The 25758-nt window shown below is 36.1% G+C and overlaps 1 protein-coding gene across 2 annotated transcripts in view; it reads right to left on the reverse strand.

Annotated features, from left to right (window-relative positions):
* Positions 1-1135: 1135 nt before the first annotated feature.
* The window catches only part of LOC148944646 (sushi, von Willebrand factor type A, EGF and pentraxin domain-containing protein 1-like), a 193227-nt gene continuing 168604 nt past the window's right edge, over positions 1136-25758 (reverse strand). The window contains exons 25-27 of one of the 2 annotated variants that reach the window (XM_089099707.1): positions 4967-5062; positions 3932-4028; positions 1136-1308 (exon numbers count right to left, since the gene is read on the reverse strand). In XM_089099707.1, coding sequence (XP_088955833.1) covers positions 1215-1308; positions 3932-4028; positions 4967-5062 — 287 coding nt within the window. In that variant the 3' untranslated portion in view covers positions 1136-1214. Of the gene's footprint in view, positions 1309-3931; positions 4045-4966; positions 5063-25758 lie in introns of both variants that reach the window. The other variant, XM_089099708.1, reaches the window with a different exon arrangement.

The raw sequence follows: 25758 nt of genomic DNA on the forward strand, positions 1-25758 counted from the left end.
TAGAAAATAGGAATATATCATTCGATTTCCCGTTCAACAATATTCCCAATGTAATCGTTACTGCCATTACGGTTGCTTCTCAAATCTCCCTCTAACTTATCTAGAAACAGGCCCAGCCCTAAGCTATTAAAAAGTTTGCTTGTTTTATTTTAGTTTTCATATTGGCTTTATTTTGTATTATGAGCCAACTATTGGTGAGAAATAATAACAAATATTGCAAGTCAACAAACATTTTTTTGTATAGTATTAGGGTATATCCTGCCTCAGTAGAGAGAAAGCCTGGAACGCCTTTGTGAGGATAGCGATTGATATATTTGGAATATACCATCAAGCAGTATATTCATTTTTTGTCTAGCAAATTAATCAAGGCAAACAAAATTATCTACGTATTCAGGGTTTATCTATGCGTGGAAGTTTTATTACACAGACTTGATCAAAGTTTACTAAACGTCAGAACCCCGTGGAGGCAGAAGAGGTAAAATTGAAAACCTCAAAATTAATCCTCATGCCACAATTTTAATTCCAGCCTTGCTCCTGAAAGTTTCATTTACCTAACTCAACTAACATTTAAGATGACAAAAAAAAACCATCAAACGCATTCAACCACGCCATACAGTTCTTATATATTACCTTTTTAGTATTTTTCACACAAGAAGCTATAATCCAGTAAGATTCCTTTTCTAGAGCTTGGAAAAACTATTTTATTTTTTGAGATTTTTCTGACTTAAAATCAAATCCGATCATCTTATCTCATTGGATTGGTAAAAATCAGATATGTTTATTATACATATAAACATCTGCATATAAGTTTTATCGCACTATTTTGCGTTTTCAAGTCCAATTTCTTTAAGAAATATTTAGCAAAAAATCATACATTTGAGCACGGGCTTATTCAAGTTAGAAAGTTTGATTCGATAAAACAGAGAATTTTCAATACTGGATTTCTGGTAGTCATACATGTCATACAAGTAGGCTTTTTTGTTACGTTTTTACGAGTCGGACACAAATTTCGAGGGAATTGGGGTTCAAACCCAGCACGCCCCCCCCCCGGGGGATAAAACCCAGCCTTTTAATTAGGTCTTTTTAAAAGTATGCAACGATACAGCAAAGAAATACCTAAATCCCGATATTTTGACTAAACATTAGTTAATAAAGAGAAATAAAGTTCTGTAATAGAAGACTACAACACAAAGTGAAAGCAAAAACAAAAGCATTTATGGCCACTGTTGTCTGATACGTCGGCTTATTGCATATCTATCAGTACTCCTAAATGATGGTTGAATGCCACGATATCTGACAGGGATCACCCTAAAAAAGGAAGAAAAAGCAGATGATACAATCCAAATATAAAACACTATAAAATTGATTTTAAGAAAACAAGCGAATAAACTCATAAGGACAGAATAGATACACCATAAAGAGATACGAATATAGATGTATCTCGTTTAATCAACAATGCATTAGAACAAGAATACCGACAAGCAAGCTAAAATGCTGCCAAAAAGTCTCCCCCAACGAACTGTTAGAGAAGGGTTGACTATATTCCTGGACCTGGAACTGACCAATATCTGAAATAATTTGATATTTTGTTGAAGAATATTATAGTTTCCCCAACTCTTTACAGCTATTTTTACAATTCTAGATGATGTTTACATTATCTTGGAAATCAATTTAGTTAAGGGATCGAAATTTTCAGGAATCTATCCGGGGAAAGAAACTGTACCTTGAGAAAGTGTCTTCAAGTTCCTATATCCACTCCTTTCCTATTTGGGAGACATAAAAGAGGACAAAGAATACAGGTCCGTTTTATACAGGTACATTTTTTTATACAGGTAATTGCTTAATAATTTAAGCAATGCTAAGCTTTGTTTGTATTTCAAATATAATTTCTTTAAAACATTATAAATAAGGATTTAGCGAAGCCATGAGCCTCAAAACAGTTTTCTTGATTCTTATTTGAGATGTAGATAATTGAAAACATAATTTTTATAACACACATTTTATTAAAGGCTGTCGTAGTAGACACTTCAAAAGACTTTTCCAGGTCACTCCTGAGAGCTTTATTCACCTAACTGAACTATTTCCTTTGATAGTGAAAGCCCATCAATTAATTATACGGTTACCTTCGCTTCTCATATATACTTCAATGGGGAAAGAAACATAAATTCTAAAATGGTTTTAACTATTTTTTCTGCTTCAGTGGCCGGATATAAATTTAACATACACATTTTGGTAAATATTAATGGATTCACATAAATAGCCTACAAATAAAGTGAACAAACCACTCGATGTTTTTTTTTCTTTATTAAAAGGCTCGATACTTACAAACACAAGTTTTATCAGTGCATGAACAGCAAGATGAAACTAAAAAAACCAAACATTTAAAAATATAAAAATCCCATTTAATATGGTTAATAGGCAAGCAATAACGCAAGTCAAATTGGTATAGATATATTCAGTTAGTAGTGATTTTCATTGTTATTATAAGTTAGTTTATTATTTATTAATTATTTTTATTACCTTCGGCCTAAAATGGCTAACAACAGCAAATTTAGCCCCAAAGACCCTTATAGTACATAAAAGGGTACTATAGTCTGTTCTGCACTTACAGGAACGTAAATAAAAAAAAGTAAGTAAAAAGTTAAGCAGATGGCCCTAAAATTGTGTAGTCTAAACTGGTGGTGCTCATCTCAGCTTCATACCCCTCCAGCGCAAATTACTTATAATCTTCTGAATCCGTTATTCTAGGATGGAAATATTATTAAATAATTAAGTATCATTAGCGATAATTGAGTTCTGGAACACAAACTTACTTATAGCATGCTTCTATCTGATTGAATTCGAATGACATTCCTCTTGAGCAAATCAAAAGTTTGACACCCATGAAAAAGAGTATATAGAACAAAACAATGATAGCACTTCTAAGCCAATTGTAATCAGGGACATGGGGACCAGGAGGGAGCTACAAATTTTAAAACTAATTGACAAGTATTAAAACTAATTGAAAAGTATTAAAACTAATTGACAAACCCATGGAGTCGTCAGATTTGACACAAAAAATGGTAAATATTTCACTGTCCCTATTATTGGCTTACGAATAAAGTGAACATACCACTATATGCTATTTATTATGGTCTTTCTGAATATAATAATCGCTTTTCCCGAAAAATTTAATTTTAAGCCTTTTTAGGACCCTTGAAAATGATAATATCATTTGATATTTTTTGGATTTAAAAATGGGTTATAACATTTGTTTCTTACTTACTATTTCATTGTAAATCCATTGATTGTAAATTGTAACATTGATTTAAGATTAATTTGAATAAAAAAATTCTAAGCAAATCTGCTATGTTTTCTTCTTATTCTTTTAGGCCGCTTAAAAACTGCCGTTTCACCTATATGTTGAAAAATATAAAAGCCGACAGAAGAAACATGACGGATGGAAAAATTGAGAAATTGTTTTGAATTTTTATCGCACTTAAATGTGATGAATCAATGCTTGTGTATTTTTTAGCTTTATAACAATCGATTTATAATCTTGCAGTAAGTTTGAAACCAACGTTTTAAGCCTTTTTTATACCCAAAACTAGAAATTTTTCGGTCATTTTCAAGGGTTCCAAAAGGGTTTAAATTTGAATTTGCGAGAAAAGAGATTATTATATTCTTAAAGAGTATAAAAAAAAGCATCGAGTGGTATGTTCACTTTATTCGTAAGTCAATAATGTTTACATCAAAATATTTACCGAAAAAAGAGCAGTTTCAAGTCATATTAGAACATAACCCCCTCTGTTCCTACTTCCAGTTGTTTCCGCAGAGTATTCCAATGTTTTCATATGCGTTCATTATCATCAGTAGCAGCATTTTATGAGACAGGCCTAACTAAGAATAGGAAAAAGAAAAAAAAATCTAAAGAACAAGGCCAAAATCTTACTTTTTAGCACAATCAGGTTTTAGAAATCCTATTGGGCAGCTGCATTGGTTGACTCCTATGCATCTCCCTCCATTTTGACAGGGCACGTCGCATATTGCTGTGAAAAGAGTTTTCTATGTTTCAATTAACTCACCAATAATAAGTAAGGTCACACACTAAAACTTTTAAAAAAAAAATTCGAGAGCTCGTCAAGTCATCATTTTACTTAATCAATACTCAGGTCAACTGAATACCGTAGAAAGTGTTGTTAAGCTTAATTTGCAGTCATGATGTGTGCAAAAGGAAGAGAAGTTACAGCCTGGTCAAGGAACTGATTAATACTGGATTCAACTGGATGTTATGTCGATCATTTAGACACTTGTAGTCATTTAGACAACCACTTGTACGCTTTCATCAATTGGACAATGGATTCAATGATAAAGAACTTCAGCAAAAGCGTACAGATGAAATGCAAAAGACGGTCAAACGGCCAGAGAGTACACTGAGCAGCTTGAACTGAAAAAAAAATGACCGAACCAAAGACAATGGAAAGGTCCAGCTTTTGTACCAATCAACTTAGTCCTTGTGCTCTTAAAACTAACAGGAAATTGAACTGGCACCAGTTCTGCTTGTAGTAACGTGGTCAGCTGTACTTTGATAAAAGAGAATAAACCACGCAGCATCGGACCAGAAAAGCTACTTATTGGACTGAAAGGGTCTTATGATAAGACCAGTAAAAATTAAAGTCACTAAAAGTTTCAAAATTCAATATTGATAGTCACTAAAACAGCCCTTAATATGAATAGTAGATCCTAAAAAACGAAGTTATCAGTATTTAATGATAGCTAGGAATAACAGTTTTATTAATAGTTTTGTCAATAGTTTGTCAAATCGTTTTGTCATTTGACTAAAAATTTGTTAACCTCTAAAAATATTCTCTAAAATAAAATTTTATAAAATAAAATTTTATAAAATAAAATTGAATTCATTTAATATAAAATACAAAAAGTCTCTAAGAATATTCTAAAAATATTCTCTAAAAATATTGTAACTTACGTTTTTCACACCGGCTTCCTGTGTAGCCTGGCTTACATGAACACCGATAAGGTCCAATACACGTTCCTCCATTCAAACAGGGCATTATGCATTGAGCTGAAAACAATATTTTTACTAAATTATACTGTAAATAAGTAACATATCATTCAAGTTAGTTATCAATAATTGGGCCTAACAGGTCTGAATTGTAAAGAGCCAAGGCAGAAGCATGATATATTAACATCGGTCAATTAAAAAGGTAATTTGATAATTGATCAATTATTTTGCTGTATTCATCGTTTATATAAACGCCAAACTTGCACTAGAGAAACAGAAACTTTAAATGACGAGAAATTGGTGTGAAAAGCATATTTTTTATTTTTTGGTATTAATTTGTTTTCAAGTGTTTTCTATCAATGCTGTCTTATGTACCTGTCATTAAGTATGCTTTCAATTTAACTCACTCCCGCTGACAAATATGTCAAAGTTAACCTGTCAATAATTTCTGTCAATGGCTAATCATATTCTGACAGAATTCTAACTCTCAATCTGTCAATAATTTGTAATCTGTCAATTGATAGAATTCTAACGTCTCTCTGTAAAGTAGGTCATCTCCCATATTTGGAGTCCCGTCAGCAGCATGAGTAGTTTTAACGTCACAGTATAATATATGGTGTTCTGGCCGGAGTCCAATTTGTCTTCCATATTTGGTGTTCCATTCGGACCTTAAACCCCTTCCACTACTGAACTTGGCTAATAAAACTTTCAGACATTTTCAAGATTTGATATTTGCTGATACCTCGAAGTTTAAAACTGTAAACCCTTTAACATTATATCATGCCGTTGGGAACCGTATAACAACGTATAAGTTCATCCAGTGCTCCTAAATTGAGCTGATATCTAACCTAAATGATTTTTTTCTGTCGTTTTTTATTTTAAATTGACCTTTTGTGAGGTACCCAAGTTGCTTTGCTGGAAATATGTGACAAGTGTTTAGCTCGCTCTTGACTTTCTCTGAACATCATTTATCATTATCTCAACGGTAGATACCATGTAATAACATATAAGGCCATTCAATCCTCCTAAATTGAGCTGATATCTGATTGATTCTATCTTTTTTTTGGTTGACATAACCTATCTTTATGCCCTTTCTGTACCAACAAAATTGACGAGCTATATTTTAAAACTTTCGAAACAGCTAATAAGCAGCATAAATTTGCATTTTGCGGACTCTCACCTCGATTCCTAAAACAGTAATAACAGCTTATAGGAAAAACCTACTGTTTGAACTAATCATTTTTTTTCATTAGTATTTTTTCTTTACTTTTTTTTCTTTACTTCTTTAGAAATTGAATCTTTCAAGGTTAAGCCAGTCATAGTCATAACTTTAATTAAGACTCATTACCCATTTAAAAAGATCGAATTGTTTCAATTTACATAATTATTTCATGGCATATTCTTATATATATATGTGTTTTCTATCATTTACTTAAGAACTGGATTTACCATTTTTAAAATTAAAATTACTAACGATTAATGCATGCGGTTCAGCCGTTTATCAAACAGTTCGTGGTAACGAACTGTAAGTAAGTCGCGACCCGATTCAATAGTAACCGAAACTCTAAAAAAATGGAATTTTGATATCATAGATACATCTAAAGAATTGAATTTTTATGTTGATTTCAAATATATAAGTTTCATCAAATTTAGTCAAACCCATCAAAAGTTGCGAGCCTGAAAAAATTTGCCTTATTTTCAAAAAAGTGAAAAAAACCTAAAAGTGATAAAATCTTAATGAAAATAAAACCATCAGATTCAAAGTAACAGAAACCCCCACTGTAGATGTTTCAAGCTCATATCTGCAAAAATCTGTGATTTTATATTTTTTGCTAGAAGAAAGATCACAAATGCGTGTTTATTTGTTTTTTTTCCAGGGTTGATCGTATCAATCCAGTTGTCCTAGAATATCGTGAGAGGGCTAATTCGAAGTGACATTAAAAGTTCTAGTGCCCTTTTTAAGTGACCAAAAAAATTGAAGGCAACTTGACCCCCTCCCAGGCTCATTTTATCACAAAGTCATCCAACCAAAATTTTGAAAGAGCCGTTTTGTTCAGCATAGTCAAAAATCTAATAAATATGTCTTTGAGGATGACTTAGTCCCCCACGGTTCCCAGGGGAAGGGCTGCAAGTTATGAACTGTGCCTATTGTTTACATATATTATTGGTTATCGGGAAGCATACAGACGTTTTCAGGAGGGATCTTTTCTGGGGGGGGAGGGTTGGAGGAGGGGGTCACGTGGGATAATTTTTTTATGGAGGATGTTTCCTTGGGGGAAGAGACATTTCTATGAATGGGGCGCCGGATTTCCCAGCATTATTTAAAAAACGAAGAGAAATTAAATAAAAAAAACAAGTTTTTTCAACTGAAAGTAAGGAGCAACATTAAAACTTAAAACAAAGAGAAATTGTTACGTATATGAGGGGGTTCACCCCCTATTCAATGCCTCGCTCTTTACACTAAAGTTTTTTTTAGTACGCATCACAAGAGCTATATATTCTAATAAAACGGCCTTTGTAATTCAGGGATTTGTGATTCGAAAAAAATTCGAACTTTAGCGTAAAGAGCGAGGTATTGACTAGAGGGAGAACCCCCTCATATACGTAATAATTTCTATTCGTTTTAAGTTTTAATGTTGCTCCTTATTTTCAGGTGAATTTTTTTTATTTTTTTTTATTTAATACTATTAAAACTAACAGGAAACTAAAGTCACCCCTATTCTTTAAGTAAACTGTACTTTCATAACAGAATAAACGACGCAAAGTCGGGTCACAAGTTACTCATTGGACTGAAAGAGCATTATGATAAGACCAGAAGATATAATAGTCACTAAAGTTTTAAAAACTCAATACCGCTAGTCACTGGAATAGCCCTTAATATAAATTAAAAAAAAAAAAAGTTTTTTTTTAACTGAAAGTAAGGAACGACGTTAAAACTTAAAACGAGCAGAAATTATTCCGTACATGAAAGGGGCTGTCTCCTCCTCAACGCCTCGCTCTTTACGCTAAAGTTTTTCATTGTTTAAAAAATAAAGTTGTGAGAAAGTCAAACTTTAGCGCAAAGAGCGAGGTGTTGAGGAGGGCACTGCCCCTTTCATATACGCAATAATTTCTGTTCGTTTTAAGTTTTAACGTTGCTCCTTACTTTCTGTTAAAAAAACTTGTTTTTTTTTTATTTTTGAACGTTTTTGAATTAATGCAGGTTTTGGTTTTGGCTCACCGTACATGAATAATTAAAAAAAAATTTTAATATTAATTTTCCTTTTATTTGGTTAAATGGCTTTCTCGAAACCTGTTTAATTTTATTTACGAAAGTTTTTATTAGTAATAAATATACGTAACTTACGAATTAACTAACGTAACGAACCTCTATATTCTTATGTTTTTAGTACATATATTAGAGGGTTTGCTCTCTAGTCAATACCTTGCTCTTTAAGCTAAAGTTTGAATTTTGTTCCAATTCTTTAAAAATTACCCCTTAATCACAAATGCCGTTAATTAGAACAAATAGCTCTTATGAAAGTACTAAATAATCATTGGATGAAAGAACGAGGTATTGAATAGGGAATGAACCCAATCATATACGTAATTTTTTCTGTCGTTTTAAGCTTTGATGTTGCTCCCTACTTTCAGTTAAAAAACTTGTTTTTTTTATATATATAATTTCTGATCTTTATTTAAATAATGCTGGTAAATCCGGCGCCCCCTTCATAGCAATGTCCCTTCTCCCATGAAAACTTCCTTCATGGTAAGATCCTCCCACATAACCCCTGCCCCACACCCCCCCCACTACCAGAAAAAATCCCCACAGAAAAAGTCTGTATACGTACCAATAACCAATACTATATGTTAACAGTGGGTAAAGTTCATAACTTTCAGCCGTCCCCCCGGGGACTTCGGGGAATTAAGTCATCTTAAAAAACATAGTTATATTTTCGACCATGCTGAACAAATTGGCTATCTCAAAATTTTGATCGGGTGACTTTGGGAAAAAATGAGCATGGGAGGGGGCCTAGTTACCCTCCATTTTTTTGGTTACATAAAAAGAGCACTAGAACTTTTAATTTCCGTTCGAATGAGCCCTCCCAAGAAATTCTAGGACCACTGGGTCGATAAGATCACCCCTGGGAAAAAAAAAAAAACAAACAAACAAACAAATAAACACGCATCTGTGATCTTTCTTCTGGAAAAAATACAAAATTCCACGTTTTTGTAGATAGGAGCTTGAAACCTCCGCAGTAGGGTTCTCTGATACGCTGAATATGATGGTGTGATTTTCATTAAGGTTCTATAGCTTTTAGTGGGTCTTCCCCCCTTTTGTCGAAAATCAGCCAAATTTTCTCAGGTGCGTAACTTTTGATCGGTAGGACTAAACTTGATGAAACTTATATATTTGAAATCAGCATAAAAATTTGATTCTTTTGATGTATCTATTGGTATCAAAATTCTGTTTTCTACAGTTTCGGTTACCATTGAGCCGGGTCGCGCCTTACTTACAGTTCGTTACCACGAACTGTTTGATTAATTAAAATAAAACTTTTTCCACAAAATAAGTTTTTCAAAAAAAGTAAAGAACTCCATTAAACCAAGAAGGGACAAAATAGAATCAAATAATCTACCAAACATACAGCTACCACAAATCAGTATCAATAAATAAATGAAACCGAAACAAAAAGAAATTAAAATAAATAACAAAGTCAAACTCAAAACGAGCAGACATTAATATGAGTAGGGTTCTAACCCCTATGATTTCTAAAAGCCATAATATAATTTGAACTTTACTGAAAAAATTCAAATGAATCTACTGAAAAAAATGTGTATTGTCAGTTTAATATACATATGCTGATATTTACTCCTTAAAATCTTAACTAACTTAATGTTTGGGGAAATGGTGGGCGTGAGAGAGGAGTTAGTTGCCATCCAATCCCTTCCGATTTTTAAAAAGGGCACTAGCCCTTTCAATTTCCAATTGAATGAGCCCTTTTTGAAGTTTGTATGACAACTCTTTCTATAAAAACCTTATATACCCCCCCCAGGCATAACTTACAACGTTTGCCCTGAGGGGTGTGGGGGTTTGTCATCCTCAAAGACATAATTTTCAGAACTTTCAACTTTGTCGAACAAAATGGCTATCTCAAAGTTTTAATTGGATGTGTATGGGGAAATGGTGGGCATAAGAGGGGTTTAGTTGCTCTCCAATCACTGTCGACTATTAAAAAGCGCACTAGCCAAATCAATTTCCAATCAAATAAACCCTTTTTGAAATTTCTACGACAACGCTTTCCATAAAAACCTTAGATGTCCCCAGGGCATAACTTAAAACCCTTGCCCTGAAGCTCTGAGGGGGTTATCATCTTCAAAGACCTAATCTCCAGAACTCTTAACTACGTTGAACAAAATAGATATCTCAAATATTTGATTGCTTGTGTTTGGGGAAATGGCGGGGGGTCGTCATCCTCAAAGACCTAATTTCAAGGAATTTCAACTACGTTGAACAAAATATCCATCTCAACATTTTGATTGGATGGGTTTGGAGAAATGGTGGGCGGGAGAGGAGCATTAGCTGCCCTCCAATCACTTTCGACAATTAGAAAGGGCACTAGCCCTTTGAATTTCCAATCGAATGAGCCCTTTTTGAAGTTTCTATGACAACACTTTCTATAAAAAACCTTATCTGCCCCCAGGGTGTAACTTACAACCTTTGTCCTGAGGGCTATGGGGAGAGTTTCCTCCTCAAAGACATAATTTCCAGATCTTTCAACTAGGTTGAACAAAATGGCTATTTCAAAATTTAGTTAGTTGCCTTTACGTTGGCAAGTTAGTTGCCTTTCAATCACTTTCGGCTGTTAAAAAGGGCACAAGCCCTTCCAATTTCCAATCGTTTGAGCCCTTTTCAAAGTTTCTACGACATTTCCTTTGATACAAATTGCCTCACTTAAACAAAAAAAAATAAATAATACATTGTGCCAGCATCGTTCTTTACTTAGGCATCTGTATCTATGACATCTCATTCTAACAATTGAACTTATCAATGTCGAAGTAATCGAAGTTGAGCTGAAAATAATATTTTTACTAAATTATACTGTAAATAAGTAACATACAATTCAAGTTAGTTATCAATTGTTGGACCTAACATGACCGAATTATAAAGAGCCAAGAAAGAAACATAATATATTAACATCGGTCAAGAAATTATATATACTATAATTTCAAAAAGAAATTATAGTCGCTAAACTTTTAAGAACTCAATGCTAATAGTCACTGGAATAGCTTTTAATTTAAATAGCTGATTCTAAAAATCGAAGTAATCAATATATTACTGAAGGCTGAGAAACACCATTAATGGCTTATAATGTAAACAAATTTTGTCGCTTGACTATAAACTAGGTAACATTATGTTTTCCTTCAAGATTACAATAGCTTACGTTTCTCACACCGGCTTCTTGTATAGCCAGGCTAAAACATAATTCCAAGCCCTTCAGCGAGTTCCTGCGGTTGAGTTTGGGCTCTAGGTCTTGTACTACCAAGCAATGATCATTCCCATTGTCCCACTACTGAACGAAAATCTTTGAAAGGGTAAGGATTCGAACCTGGGTTACCAGATTACCATGACTACAAAATTATGTATTCAACAATAGACTATCATGGCTCAGATAAAATATTAAGTAACGCTAGTGTATGTGGTTATATTGTACAGTGTGAAACGACCATTATAACGTACAACATAGTAGTGATGTTAGTTGTTATAACAGTCTCTATGATATAAAATCAGGCGTTGTAGAGATACACATCCATAAGAGTAACTTTAGAGAATTGCAAGATAAAAAAATTAATTATAACGTAACACATGGTCAAATGTTTTCTGGACTACATCTACGGACAAAGTGCAGACACTACTGCACATTATGCAGTGTCAGTCACTAAGATAGAGACATTAGAAAAAAATTTATGTGAAGATAGTCTCTTACCATTTTGCAAATTGAGAGTAATTCAAAGAATAATTCTTAGGTTTTACGTCAGAGCTAGGCTCAATTCCAAGAAATCTTTTAAACTGATCGGAACAAATATAAGTTTAATATTTGCCATGAACAAATTTTCTTAAATCATTAGGACTATTTAAGCAAGGTCAGCTAATCGAAAAAAAGTTTAATGAGCTCACACCAATCAAATGCAGACAGCTTTACAACGGGTACATATTTTTGGTCGCTTATTATAATTAATTAAAAAAAACTTCCGAAAAATAAGTTTTTCAATGAAAAGTAAAGGCCATTTTAAACTTAAGCTCAGCAGATACAAATCAATACTCAGCAAATACAAGATATACAGAAATTACTATTAAAGAATAAATGAAACCCGAAACAAACAGAAATTAAATAAACAATCATAACAAAAAAAACATACAACAAGTAATAATAAAAATGACTAAATATATCTTAAAGCGAGGAATGCTTATATTGAATATGATAATCAAGCGTAAAAAAAAAACATTTTGCTATTGAAGTATAAATGAAACTTAAAACGAACAGAAATTAAATAAACAATCAATACAAACAAACATTCAACAGGTATTAATGCAAATGAATAAATAAATCTTAAAACGAGTAAAACTTAAATTGAATCTACAAACAAGAGTTTGGGTATCGCCTCCTTCTCTCACTGTAAAAGTTTAAAACCTACTGCGTCATTGGCGCTTTACTGAAAACCAATTTTGCTACAAATATTTTCTTTTGTACTTAATATTGAAAATAAACATTAATTTTAGTAAATTTCGAACTGATGATCTTTCAGCAATTAATATCATTATACATCAAATTTTCAGTTCAATTTATTAGATTTTTCTAAAATTGTTCAAGACGAATATAGTTTCACTAAAAATAAGAGTTTGGATACTGCCCCTTTTCTTAACTGTAAAAACCAAAAGTCTACTGCGTCATTGGTGCTTCACCGAAACGAATTAAATTACAAGTATTTTCTTTTCCAGTTCTTACAGCATTGAAAATAAAAATAAAATTACAGCGAAATAAGTATTTGAACTGATGAATCTTATAACAATTAATATCATTATACATCAAATATTCAATTTGATGTTGTTTATACAATCCAAGACTGTTCAAGACGAATATGGTTTTCAGTAAAGCACCAATGATGCAGTAGATTTTAAACTTTTACAGCGGGAGAAGGAGGCGATACCCAAACTCTTCTTTGTAGTGATTTTTGGTCCTTTCAAGCTTGATTTGCATATTCAGTTTAATTTTCACTCGTTTTAAGATTTATTTATTCATTTACATTAATATTATATTGTATGTTTGTTTGCATTGATTGTTTATTTAATTTCTGTTCGTTTTAAATTTTCATTTATACTTCAATAGCAAAATATTTTTTTTTCGTTTTAAGCTTGAGTTTCAAATTCAGTCCAAGAATTATTCGCTTTAAGATCTATCTATTCATTTATATTATTACTTGTTGTATGTTTTTTGCTATGATTGTTTATTTAGTTTCTGTTCGTTTTGGGTTTCATTTATTCTTTATTAGTAATTTCTGGTCGTTTTTAGTTTGAATTTTAAAATGTATTTGTATATGCTTAGCTTAATTTTAAAATTAACTTTAATTTTACCTGAAAAACTTTGTTTTCGGAAATTTTTTTTAATCAATTTTTGTTCTTTTTTGATTGCAAAAGTTTTAAGTTTTTAGAAATTCCTTATTTCAAAATCAAAATTAAAAAAAATCAAATGTTCATCAAAGTATCAAAACTGGTATCAAAGTAAAAATATCAAAGTAAAAAAATGGGTTCGTGTCAACCTCGGAGTTTTTATTATGTGATGTTTGAACTATTTTTAACAAAATGGCTATCTCAAATTTTTTATCGGATGGGTTAGGGGAATAAAGGGCGTGGTGGAATCCAATTGCCCTTCGGTCGCTTTTGACTCTTTAAAAGTGAACTAGAACTTCCTATTTTCAATCAAATGAGCCCTCTCTGAAGTTTATATGAGCATCCCTTCTATAAGAATCATACCTACCCCCAGAGTATAATATACAACGCCTGTTTCTGGGCTCTGGGGGGGGGGGGGGGTAATGTTGACCCCGGATTTTTAATATATGACCTTTGAACTATTTAAGAAAAATGGCTATCTCAAAATTTTGATCTCTTTTGACTCTTAAAAATTGAACTAGAACTTTTAATTTCAATTCAAAGCAGCCCTCTCTGAAGTTTATACGAGCATCTCTTCCATAGAAACCATATATGCCTCAAGGGCATAACTAGCAACGCCTGCCCCGGGCCCTTTGTGGTTGTGTCGACACCGAATTTTTTCATCTGACCTCTGAACTATTTTTAACAAAATAGCCATCTCAAAATTTTTAGTGGATGCATCTGGGGGAAAAGGGGCGTGGGGATATAGTTGTCCTCTGATCTCTTTTAACTCTTAAAAACTGAACTAGAACTTTCAATTTTCAATCAAATGAGCCCTCTCTGAAGCTTATACGAGTATCCCTTCCACAACAGCTGTATATGCCCCCCCCAGGCATAACTTATGACGCCTACCTCAGGCCCTGAAGGATTGTGTCGACCCCGGAGTTTTCGTTATATGATATTTGAAAAAAACTTTTGAACCATTTTGAAAAAAATGGTTCTCTCAAAGTTCTTATTGGATGGGTTTGAGGAAAATAAGAAGTGGAGAGGGAGGGGGCTACTTACCCTCAGATCTCTTTTGATTCTTAAAAAGTGAACGAGAACTTTCAATTTCCAACCATATGAGCCCTCACCGAAGTTTATATGAGCATCCCTTCCATAAGAACTATAAATGCCCCCAGAGCATTACTTACAACACTTGCAGGGTTCGGACAGGTCGGTTCGTTTCAAATTATAGGCTCTGTCCTATTTTTATAGGATTTCCCGGGCCGAAATTTAGGCCAAATATAGGATTCGGAAGTCCTCGGGATCAGATCTGTGGTAGATGGCGTGGGATGCCTGGTCACATAAATTCGTCATTTCCCGAGTTTTTCATTTATTTAATTTTTTTTAAATTTCAAATAGAAACTGTACAAATAGTAGAAAACAGTAAAAAATCAGATACACATAGTGTGCCAACGATTGGCTGATACAGGTAAAATATTTGGAATCACTCTTGCTGCTTCTTAGGCATCAATTTCAATATGAGATCAGTTTTTCTCTTTGCAAGAGGCTGCTTCATTCTCGCAGATTCCATCATCCGCTCTCCATCACTTGTCCTGGGCTTCACAGCTCCTTCGAGCAGAGAAACAGCTAAGGCAATGTCTATGGATCTCTTGAACTTGGCAGCCTTCTTCATTCTGTCGGTCGCTTCCTGAAGTAGAGTAGCTGCTACTGTTCTCTTTTCTTGCTCTGATGCTCTGAGTTTTTTTTCTTTTGCTTTCCAGGTCTTCTATTTATTTCTTTTTGTTGTGGACCTCGTGCAACTTCCGCTTGCTGTACTCTTCGAAAGCCGCTTTCTCCTTCTCAGATAGCTCTTCTTTTTTTTCATCCAGATATTGTTGATACAGAGACCGTGCGGAACGTGCAAGATTCAACAGCTCTTTTGTAATAACAAACCGTTCTGGTTTTCCTCCATAAAGTCTCAACGTGGCATATACCATGAGACTCGCATCCAGAACACGTTCAGATATCAAGGCCTGGTGTTCACCGAGAATCCTACCAGAACGCGAGAACCCACGCTCAGCATCTGCGCTGCCATGCGACAACGTCAGCAGCGCTTTGATAAGCTTGGTAAGTTCCGGGAGCTTGCTGTCCTCACGCTCATTCACCAGTCCAAAATAATGGTTCCAAAAATGATCCATCCGAGTAATGTCCTCACGGGGTCCAGTTTCCGTTCGCAAAAGCAGCCACTCAGCCTGGGCGACGACTGAGCTTACTCCAATCATAATCTCGTGTTACACAACCGCTATGTCCTTAATGCTTCTTGAATCCTTCATGTTGATCGGACTCAAACAGCATAAAGCCTCTAGAAAAACATCTTTTTCCAGGGGACTTTTGTTCAAAATATGACAAATACCCGCAATAAAATGTTTTCGCACATTGACATAGAAAATGGTCTTGTCTTTCAGTGTTGCTTTCTCACCGAAAGCTCGTTCCACATTTTCGGAAACTATGGGCTTTTCTGCTAATTTTTCAGCAAGGTTCAACATTTCTGGTGAGAAATTTTCAGTCTCGGTCACAAAATTTGGAGTAAAGACCTGTCTGCAAAGCATCACAACTAGTCTTTTGATCTCTGAGTGCAGAACATGAATGAGAGGGTCTTCTTTCCGGACAGTTGGGTGAAACGCATGAACAGTTCTGCTGAGACTAGAACAAACTCGAGTTGAGCCTTCATCGTCGCACTTTTGATATAAGCCACAATCTTCAGAAATTTGGGAGTGGACAGAAGATTCTTCAGTTTTTTCTCTCTCGGCACGAAGTTCAGGAAGTACTCTAAGATTGCCGGCCACTGCTGCACGATTCTAGCCAGGGCACGTCCGATCGTCATCAAGAGGTTTGGGCAATGCTTCATGAAAGCATTCTCTGGCAATCCCATCTTTTATGGCACCTTCAACAGTCTTCACAATGTGCAGGCCAGTCATCAAAAAATGAATGCACACGAATGACGAAGTCGGAACTTTCTTCTCCGAACACCTGAAGACCTTTCAAGAAAGCGTTATGAATTATATGGATGTTGCAAGTACCAATGTTCAACATTACCTTTCCCGTCACTTTCTTTTTTTTTGGCATTGAACTTGTTCCAAACGCTTTTGTTGACGTTTGGTCTGTCACTTCCAAGTGTAATCAGTTTTTCAAGTGGCAGCTGATTCTGCTCAATGGCTGACACAATCTTCCTATACAGGTCATCAATTATTGTCGGTGATCAGATACGTGAGTTTCTTTGCACATAGGGACATTCCGTCGGGGATCTTACCAAGAAAAATCGCATGGAAGGTTGCGACAATATGGTCTGAAGAGTTAGCAGACATGGAACTCTGTACCGTCTGAAGTGCCGATATTAACTAAGCTTTATAAGCGGCATCACGCTCACAAAACATTTTTGTACCAACTAATGGTTTATCCTTGATTGTTTCATCAGCTCGAGATTGTCCGGTCAGGTAAGCCGTAGTGGATGTAGTTGAGCAGTAACTGCGGCTTTGTGTTCTGCAGATCGGACATTTTGGTTTAGCTGAGCAACCCCAGCTGTGCAACCCAGATTTTTCAAGCAGAGTTTGCAAAAAAACGAGTACTGGTCGTTCCCAGTCTTACACTATTCGCCAATATTTCTACCGCTTCAATTCGTCTTAGCAAGCCATGAACTATTGAACTTGGTAGGCCCCATACTTAATTACCAAGCATCCCCTGCAAAATAGCATCCCGCAATTAAAAGGCCATAAAAAGAAAAAATGTGGATATGTCCAAAACTGGGCCGTATTTGCATCAGCCTTTTATAGCGTTCAGCCAGGAAACGCATAAGTCGCAAGAACTCACAGTCTCATTAAGCAGAGACTGCTAGCCTATACACTGATCTTTGCTCATTTCGGACAGGCCCAACATGACAAAAAACAAAACATAGGCTAACAAGTCAACACAACAGCATAGCCCAGGCAGAAGCAACTTACTAATCCCAACACAAAACATTAGTTAAGTTCAAACAGCTCAACAGTTCTAATTAGTTATCGATCTACACCGAAGGACAGCACAGTCTACAAGCAGAGTCAAAAGCAAAGAAAAGCACATTTTGGCTTACATAACGAGCAGTGAAAATTGCAAATCTTGAGCAATGTCCTTGGTGTTCTTCAGCCGAAAATATAGGAATAATAGGAACTTAGCCAAAATATAGGCATTTTAAAGGAGCGCATTAAAATATAGGAATCTATTGGAATTTATAGGCGAGTCCGAACCCAGCACTTGCTTCCGGGCGGTTGTGTCAACCCCGGAGTTTTCATTATATAATCTTTGAACTATTAAAAAAAATGACTATCTCAAAGTTCTTTTCGGATGGGTTTGAGGAAAAAAGGGCATGGAGGGGGGAATAGTTGCCCTTCGATATCTTTTGACTCTTTAACAGTGAACCAGAACGTTCAATTTCCAATCAAATGAGCCCTCTCTGAAGTTTATACGAGCATACCTTCCATAATAACCATGTACACCCCCAGAGCAATGCTTACAACACCTGCCCCATATCCCGGAAGGTTGCATCGACACAGGAGATTTTTTTATTTGACCTATGAACTAATTTCAACGAAATGGCCATACGTAAAGGAGTTTTCTATTTTTGACAAAATGGCTACCTCAATTTTTTATCAGATTTATTTGGGGAAAAAGGGCTTGAGGAGGGACCAGTTGCCCTCCGATCATTTTCAACTCTTAAAATGGCACTAGAACTCTCAATTTCCAATCGAATGTGTCCTCTTTGAAGTTTATACGACGACCCCTTCTATATAAAGTGACTCTGCGAAAAAAATAAATGGAGTGTGAGGGAAGGTTAGCTGCCGTCCGATCACTTTTGATTCTTAAAAAGTGAATTACAACTTTCAATTTCCAATCAAATGAGCCTTCTATGAAGTTTATACGAGCATCCTTTCCATAACAACCATATATGCCCCCAGGGCATAACTCACAACGCCTACCCCCAGGCCTTAGGGGGATGTGTCGACACCGGAGTTTTTGTTATCTGAACTTTGATCTATTTTTAACAAAATGTCTATCTCAAAATTTTGATCTGATGCATTTAGGGCCAGGAGGGGGGGGGGGGGGGTGTAAGGGGGGGTCGTCTCAGGGTGAGGACGACAGGCACACACTCATACTTGAGACAAAATATCAAAAATATACCAATATAGGTACGACATTATCCTAATGAGAGAGATATCGTCACAATATACTTATAAAATACGATAAATCATCACGTCCCATAATGTCTAAAAAAAATAATAGTTTTTTATGAAAGAAGAGAAACTTTTAATTAAGTTTTATTTCATATAACTCCATGTTAAATGAATTTTATTCATAATCTAAGATCAATTCTTCTTCTATAGTTTCTTGAAGTAAATTTTATTATTATTTGAGGAAAGCAAGCATTATAACTAATATATTAAGACTAATATGTTCCTGCTTAAAAGGAATTTAATAACAATATTAAAGAATGGGATATATATATATATATCCATTTACTAAGATTTTAATATAATAAAATTAAGAAAGAGCAAGGAACATATTAGACTTACATGCATAACAAGCTTGAGCAAAGCCAAAACACCCACTGACTCTATGGTCAGTCCCCCGCTATATAAAAGATATCTTCCCTTTGTTCTCAAACAACGTAGCTAATTCTAGAAATTCTAAGGAACGGGTTCCTATTGCGACAGGGAAAGTTTTACGAAGATAACATTTAGTGGATTCAATAGCAACTTGATATTAATTTTAAAATTAGGAGGACATTTCTTACAGGGGCTAGTTGCCCTCCGATCTCTTTTGACTATAAAAAAGTGAACAAGAACTTTCAATTTTCAATCAAATTAGCCCTCTCCAAATTTTATACGAGCATCCCTTACATAAGAACTATACATGCCCCAAAAACATTACTTACAACGCCTGCCTCCGGGGCCTGGGGGGTTGCGTCGACACAGGAGTTTGCCTTATCTGGCATTTGAACTATTTTTAATGAAATGGCTAGTTTAGAAATTTTATCGGATGGGCTTGGGGAAAAAAGGGTGTGTCGGGGGGGGGGGGGGGCTAGTTGCCCTTGGATATCTTTTGACTCCTGAAAAGTGAACTAGAAGTTTCAATTTCCAATCAAATGAGCCCTCTCTGAAGTTTATACGAGCATCCCTTTCATAAGAACCATATAAGCCCCTAGGACAACACTTACAACACCTCAAAACAGCCCCTGGATGCTGTTTTGACACTGGGGTTTTTGTTATCTAATTTTGGAACAATTTTCAAAAAACTGGCTATCTCAAAATTTGTAGCGGATGGGTTTTGGGAAAAAAGGGCGTAGGGGGAGGGGGCTAGGGGCCCTCCGATCTCTTTTGACTCTTAAAAATTGAACTAGAACTTTCAATTTCAATTCAAATCAGCTCTCTCTGAAGTTTATACGAGCATCCCTTCCATAGAAACCATATATGCCTCCAGGGCATAACTGGCAACGCCTGCCCCGGGCCCGTTGTGGTTGTGTCGACACCGGATTTTTTTTTTATCTGACCTTTGAACTATTTTAAAAAAAATAGCTATCTCAAAATTTTTATAGGATGTACCTGGGGGAAAAGGGGCGTGGGGAGATCGTTGTCCTCCGATCTTTTTTAACTCTTAAAAACTGAACTAGAACTTTTAATTTTCAATCAAATGAGCCCTCTCTGAAGCTTATACGAGTATCCCTTCCACAACAGCTGGATATACCCTCCAGGCATAACTTACGACGCCTACCTCAGGCCCTGATGGATTGTGTCGACCCCGGAGTTGTCGTTATATGATATTCGAATCATTAGAAAAAAAACGGCTCTCTCAAAGCTCTTATCGGATGGGTTTGAGGAAAATAAGGAGTGGAGAGGGGGGAGGGCTAGTTGCCCTCAGATCTCTTTTGATTCATAAAAAGTGAACGAGAACTTTCAATTTCCAATAATAAGAGTCCTCTCCAAAGTTTTATACGAGCATCCCTTCCATAAGTACAATAAATGCCCCCAGAGCATTACTTACAACGCCTGCCTCCGGGCCCTGGCGGTTGCATCAACCCCGGAGTTTTCATTATATAATCTTTGAACTATTTAAAAAATGACTATCTCAAAGTTCTTATGGGATGGGACTGAGGAAAAAAGGGCATGGAGGAGGGATAGTTGCCCTTCGATATCTTTTGACTCTTTAACGGTGAACCAGAACGTTCAATTTTCAATCAAATGAACCCCTCCAAAGTTTATACGAGCATACCTTCTATAATAACCATATATACCTCAGAGCAATACTTACAACGCCTGCCCCATATCCCGGAAGGTTGCATCGACACAGCAGCTTTTCTTATTCACCTTTTAACTAATTTTAACGAAATGGCCATACGTAAAGGAGTTTTTGTTATATGATCTTTGGACTATTTTTAACAAAATCGCTACCTCAATTTTTTTATCAGATGTATTTGGGGAAAAGCGCTTGAGGAGGGGCTAGTTGCCTGCTGATCACTTTTAACTCATAAAATGGCACTAGAACTCTCAATGGCACTCAATGGAACTCAATGGCACTAGAACTCTCAAAATTTGTAGCGGATGGGTTTGGAGAAAAAGGACATGATGGGGGGAGGGGGCTAGGGGTCCTGCAATCTCTTTTAACTCTTAAAAATTTAGCTAGAACTTTAAATTTCAATTCAAATCAGCTCTCTCTGAAGTTTATACGAGCCTCCCTTCCATAGAAACCATATATGAAACCAGGGCATAACTGGGAACGTCTGCCCCCGGCCCTGTGTGGTTGTGTCGACACCGGAGTTTTTTTATCTGACCTTTGAACTATTTTTAACAAAATAGCTATCTCAAAATTTTTATTGGATGTACCTGGGGGAAAAGGGGCGTGGGGAGATAGTTGTCCTCTGATCTTATTTAACTCTTAAAAACTGAACTAGAACTTTCAATTTTCAATGAAATGAGCCCTCTCTGAAGCTTATACGAGCATCCCTTCCACAAAGGCATAATTTATGATGCCTACCTCGGGCCCTGAAGGGTTGTGTCGACCCCGGAGTTTTCGTTATATGATCTTCAAACCATTTTGAAAAAATGGCTCTCTCAAAGTTCTTATTGGATGGGTTTGAGGAAAATAAGGAGTAGAGAGGGGGAGGGATAGTTGCCCTCAGATCTCTTTTGATTCTTAAAAAGTGAACAAGAAATTTCAATTTCCAGTCATATGAGCCCTCTCCTAAGGTTATACGAGCATCCCTTCCATAAGAACTATAAATGCCCCCAGAGCATTACTTACAATGCCTGCCTCCGGCTCCTGGGCGGTTGGTTCAACCCCGGAGTTTTCATTATATAATCTTTGAACTATTTAAAAAAAATGACTATCTCAAAGTTCTTATCAGATGGGTTTGAGGAAAAAAGGGCATGGAGGGGGGGATAGTTGCCCTTCGATATCTTTTGACTCTTTAATACTGAACAAGATCTTTCAATTTCCAATCAAATGAGCCCTCTCGGAAGTTTATACGAGCATACCTTCCATAATAACCATAAAAGCCCCCAGAGCATTACTTACAATGCCTGCCCCATATCCCGGAAGGTTGCGTCGACAAAGGAGCTTTTCTTATTTGACATTTGAACCAATTTTAACAAAATGGCCATAAGTAAAGGAGTTTTTGTCATATGATCTTTGGACTATTTTTAACAAAATGGCTACCTCAATTTTGTATCAGATACATTTAGGGAAAAAAGGCTTGAGGGGGAGGGGGCTAGTTGCCCTCCGATCACTTTTAACTCATAAAATGGCTCTAGAATTCTCATTTTCCAATCGAATGAGCCCTCTTTGAAGTTTATACTACGACCCCTTCTATATAAAGTGACTCTGGTAAAAAAATAAATAGAGTGTGGGGGGAGGCTAGCTGCCATCCGATCAGTTTTATCTGATGCATTTGGGGCCAGGAGGGGGGGGGGGCTAGTTGCCCTCCGATCGCTTTTGACTCTTAAAAGTGAACAAGAACTTTCAATTTCCAATCAAATTAGCCCTCTCCAAAGTTTATACGAGCATCCCTTCCATAAGAACTATACGTGCCCCCAGAATATTACTTACAACGCCTGCGTCTGGGCCCTGGGGGGTTGCGTCGACACTGGGGTTTTCCTTATCTGACCTTTGAACTATTTTTAATGAAATGGCTATTTCAAAAATTTTATCGGATGGGCTTGGGGAAAAAAGGGTATGTCGGGGGGGGGGGGGCTAGTTGCCCTTGGATATCTTTTGACTCCTGAAAAGTGAACTAGAAGTTTCAATTTTTCAATCAAATGAGCCCTCTCTGAAGTTTATACGAGCATCCCTTTCATACGAACCAGATACGCCCCCAGGACAACACTTACAACGCCGACCCCCTTGCCCCTGGGGGGCTGTGTTGACACTGGGGTTTTTGTTATCTAATTTTGGAACAATTTTCAAAAACTGGCTATCTCAAAATTTGTAGCGGATGGGTTTGGAGAAAAAAGGACGTGAGGGGAGGGGGGGCTAGTTGCCATCCGATCTCTTTTGATCATTAAAAATTGAGCTCGAACTTTCAATTTCCAATCAAATGAGCCCTCTCTGAAGTTTATGCGAGCATCGCTTTCATAAGAACCATATATGCCCCAGGGCATAGCTCACAACGCCTAATTCCGGGCCCGGGGGGGTTGTGTTGACACCTGAGTTTTTGTTATCTGACTTTTGAACAATTTTTAAATTAATGGCTGTCCCAAAATTTTTATCGTATACATTTGGGGAAAAAGGGGCGTGGGGGGGGGTTAGTTGCCCTTTAATCTCTTTTGACTCTCAAAAACTGAAGTAGAGCTTTCAATTTCTAATCAAATGAGCCCTTTCTGAAGTGTTTACGAACATCCCTTCAATAAGAACAATACATTCCCCCAGGGCATAACTTACAACGCCAGCCCTCGGGCTCTTGGGACTGTGTCAACCCGGAGTTTTTGTTATATAGTATTTGAACTATAAAAAAAACGGCTATCTTAAAGTTCTTATCTGATGGATTTGAGGAAAAAATGGCGTGGTGGGGGGGGGGTAGGTGCCCTCCAATCTCTTTTGACTCTTAAAAAGTGAACGAGAACTTTCAATTTCCAATCAAATGAGACCTCTTTAAAGTTTATAGAGCATCCCTTCCATAAGAACCATATAAGCCCCCAGGGCATAACTTACAACGCCCGCCCCCGGGTCCTGGGGGGTTGTGTCGACACTGGAAATTTTGTTACATGATCTTTGAACTATTTTAAAAAAATAGCTATCTCTAAATTTTTATGGGATGCATTTGGGAAAAAAGACCTTGAGTGGGGGGGGGGGGCTGGTTACCCTTCAATATCTTTTGACTCTTAAAAGTGAACTAGAACTTTCAATTTCCAATCAAATGAACCCTCTCTGAAGTTTATACGAGCATTCCTTCCATAAGGACCATATATGACCTCAGGGCGTAACTTATAACCCTTGCCCGGAAGACTGTGAAGGGATTGTCATGCTCAAAGACATAATTTCTAGAACTTTCAACTGCACTAAACAAAATGATTAGCTAAAAATTTTGATTGGGTGTGTTTGGGGAAATGGTGGGCGTGGAAAGGGTGTTACTTGCCTTCTAATCACTTTGGACTATTAAAAAGGGCACTAGCCATTTAATTTTCCATCGAATGAGCCCTTTTTGAAGTTTATACGACAAAGCTTTCTATAAAAACCTTATATGCCCGCAGGGCACAACTGACCACCCTTGCCCAGAGGGCTGTGGAGGGGGGGGGGGTGTCATCCTCAAAGACTAAATTTTCAGAATTTTCAACTACATTGAACAAAATGGCTATCTCAAAATTTTGATTGGATGTGTTTGGGGAAAAGAAGGGCGTGAAAGGGGAGTTAATTGCCCTCCAATCACTTTTGACTAATTTCCAATCGAATGAGCCCTTTTTGAAGTTTCTAGGACAAACTTCCTATAAAAAGCTTATATGCCCCCAGGACATAACTTACAACCCTTGCCCTGAGGGCTGTTGGGGGAGTTTCCTCCTCAAAAACATAGTTTCTATATGGAAACCAACTACGTAGAACAAAATGGCTATCTCAAAATTTTGAGATAAAAAAAAAATTTGAGGGCGAACAAAAAAAAACACCGAGTTAATAGCCTTTTAAGCTTCTATCAGGTGAATAAACACAAAATTCTAACACAAAATTAATTCTGTTATGTTAACACAACATAAAATTCTGAATGATCGATTCTTCTTCGAAAGAGTGTTCTCTTTTGCTTTAAATATCTTTTATATATATTTTAGCCGCCCATGTTTTCAAATCAAACTGTAAGAAAATGACATCATTTCCATTTTCTTGAAGGCCACTGCCAATCTCTATTACAAAGTAAAAGTTTAGAAAAGATTATTTATGTGTTCAACTGTTAGTTCCCCAAACATAACCATAAAGCTGGATAACTCATGAACTAGCCAACATAGGTGGATACATTATAGGAGTGAAATTGACGCACATTTAGGTTGTCTATCGTTGTGTCGTAGGCGGTTTTTCTTGTGTGAAACACCCATATGCAGATGGCTATTGGATATGTAGAATATTAAAATTAGGAAAGGCTTTCTGGTCTTGTCGTTTTTCTTTAACAACATAATTATGCAACCTTTTGATTGCACATTTTGCCACACAAGGTAATACGCAAGGCCCATGTGTTTTTCTAAAGGAAATACAAGTAAAAAAAAATTATAAAGAGTAAGAAGCATAGTTTTGACTGATCAGTGGCAGAAATCACCATAGTACATCTCAACTAGATAAAGAGGAGTGATAAAAATACAATTTCGCACAACTTTAGTGCCAATAACGTATCTTGAGGCTAAGATTATAGCAAAAACTATCAAGAGATGTATTTCTTTTCCTTAGATAAAAATTATTCACTTTGAACATTGTATATGATAGTGTGAAAAATACTCCATTTCCATAGGGTACACCCAGTCTGGCACTATAGTAGCCCATTGCCTTTAAAGCTGTACTTTAGTTTTTTTTTAAGCCAAATCAGCGCATAGCAATTTGTGTCATCCTTGATTTTGCTACTGATTTCTAGTTCCTCAACAATAAT

This window comes from Artemia sp. Qi Xiang Cuo, chromosome 14, assembly GCF_049724085.1.
Source record: "Artemia sp. Qi Xiang Cuo chromosome 14, ASM4972408v1, whole genome shotgun sequence".
In the NCBI taxonomy this organism is placed as follows: domain Eukaryota; kingdom Metazoa; phylum Arthropoda; class Branchiopoda; order Anostraca; family Artemiidae; genus Artemia; species Artemia sp. Qi Xiang Cuo.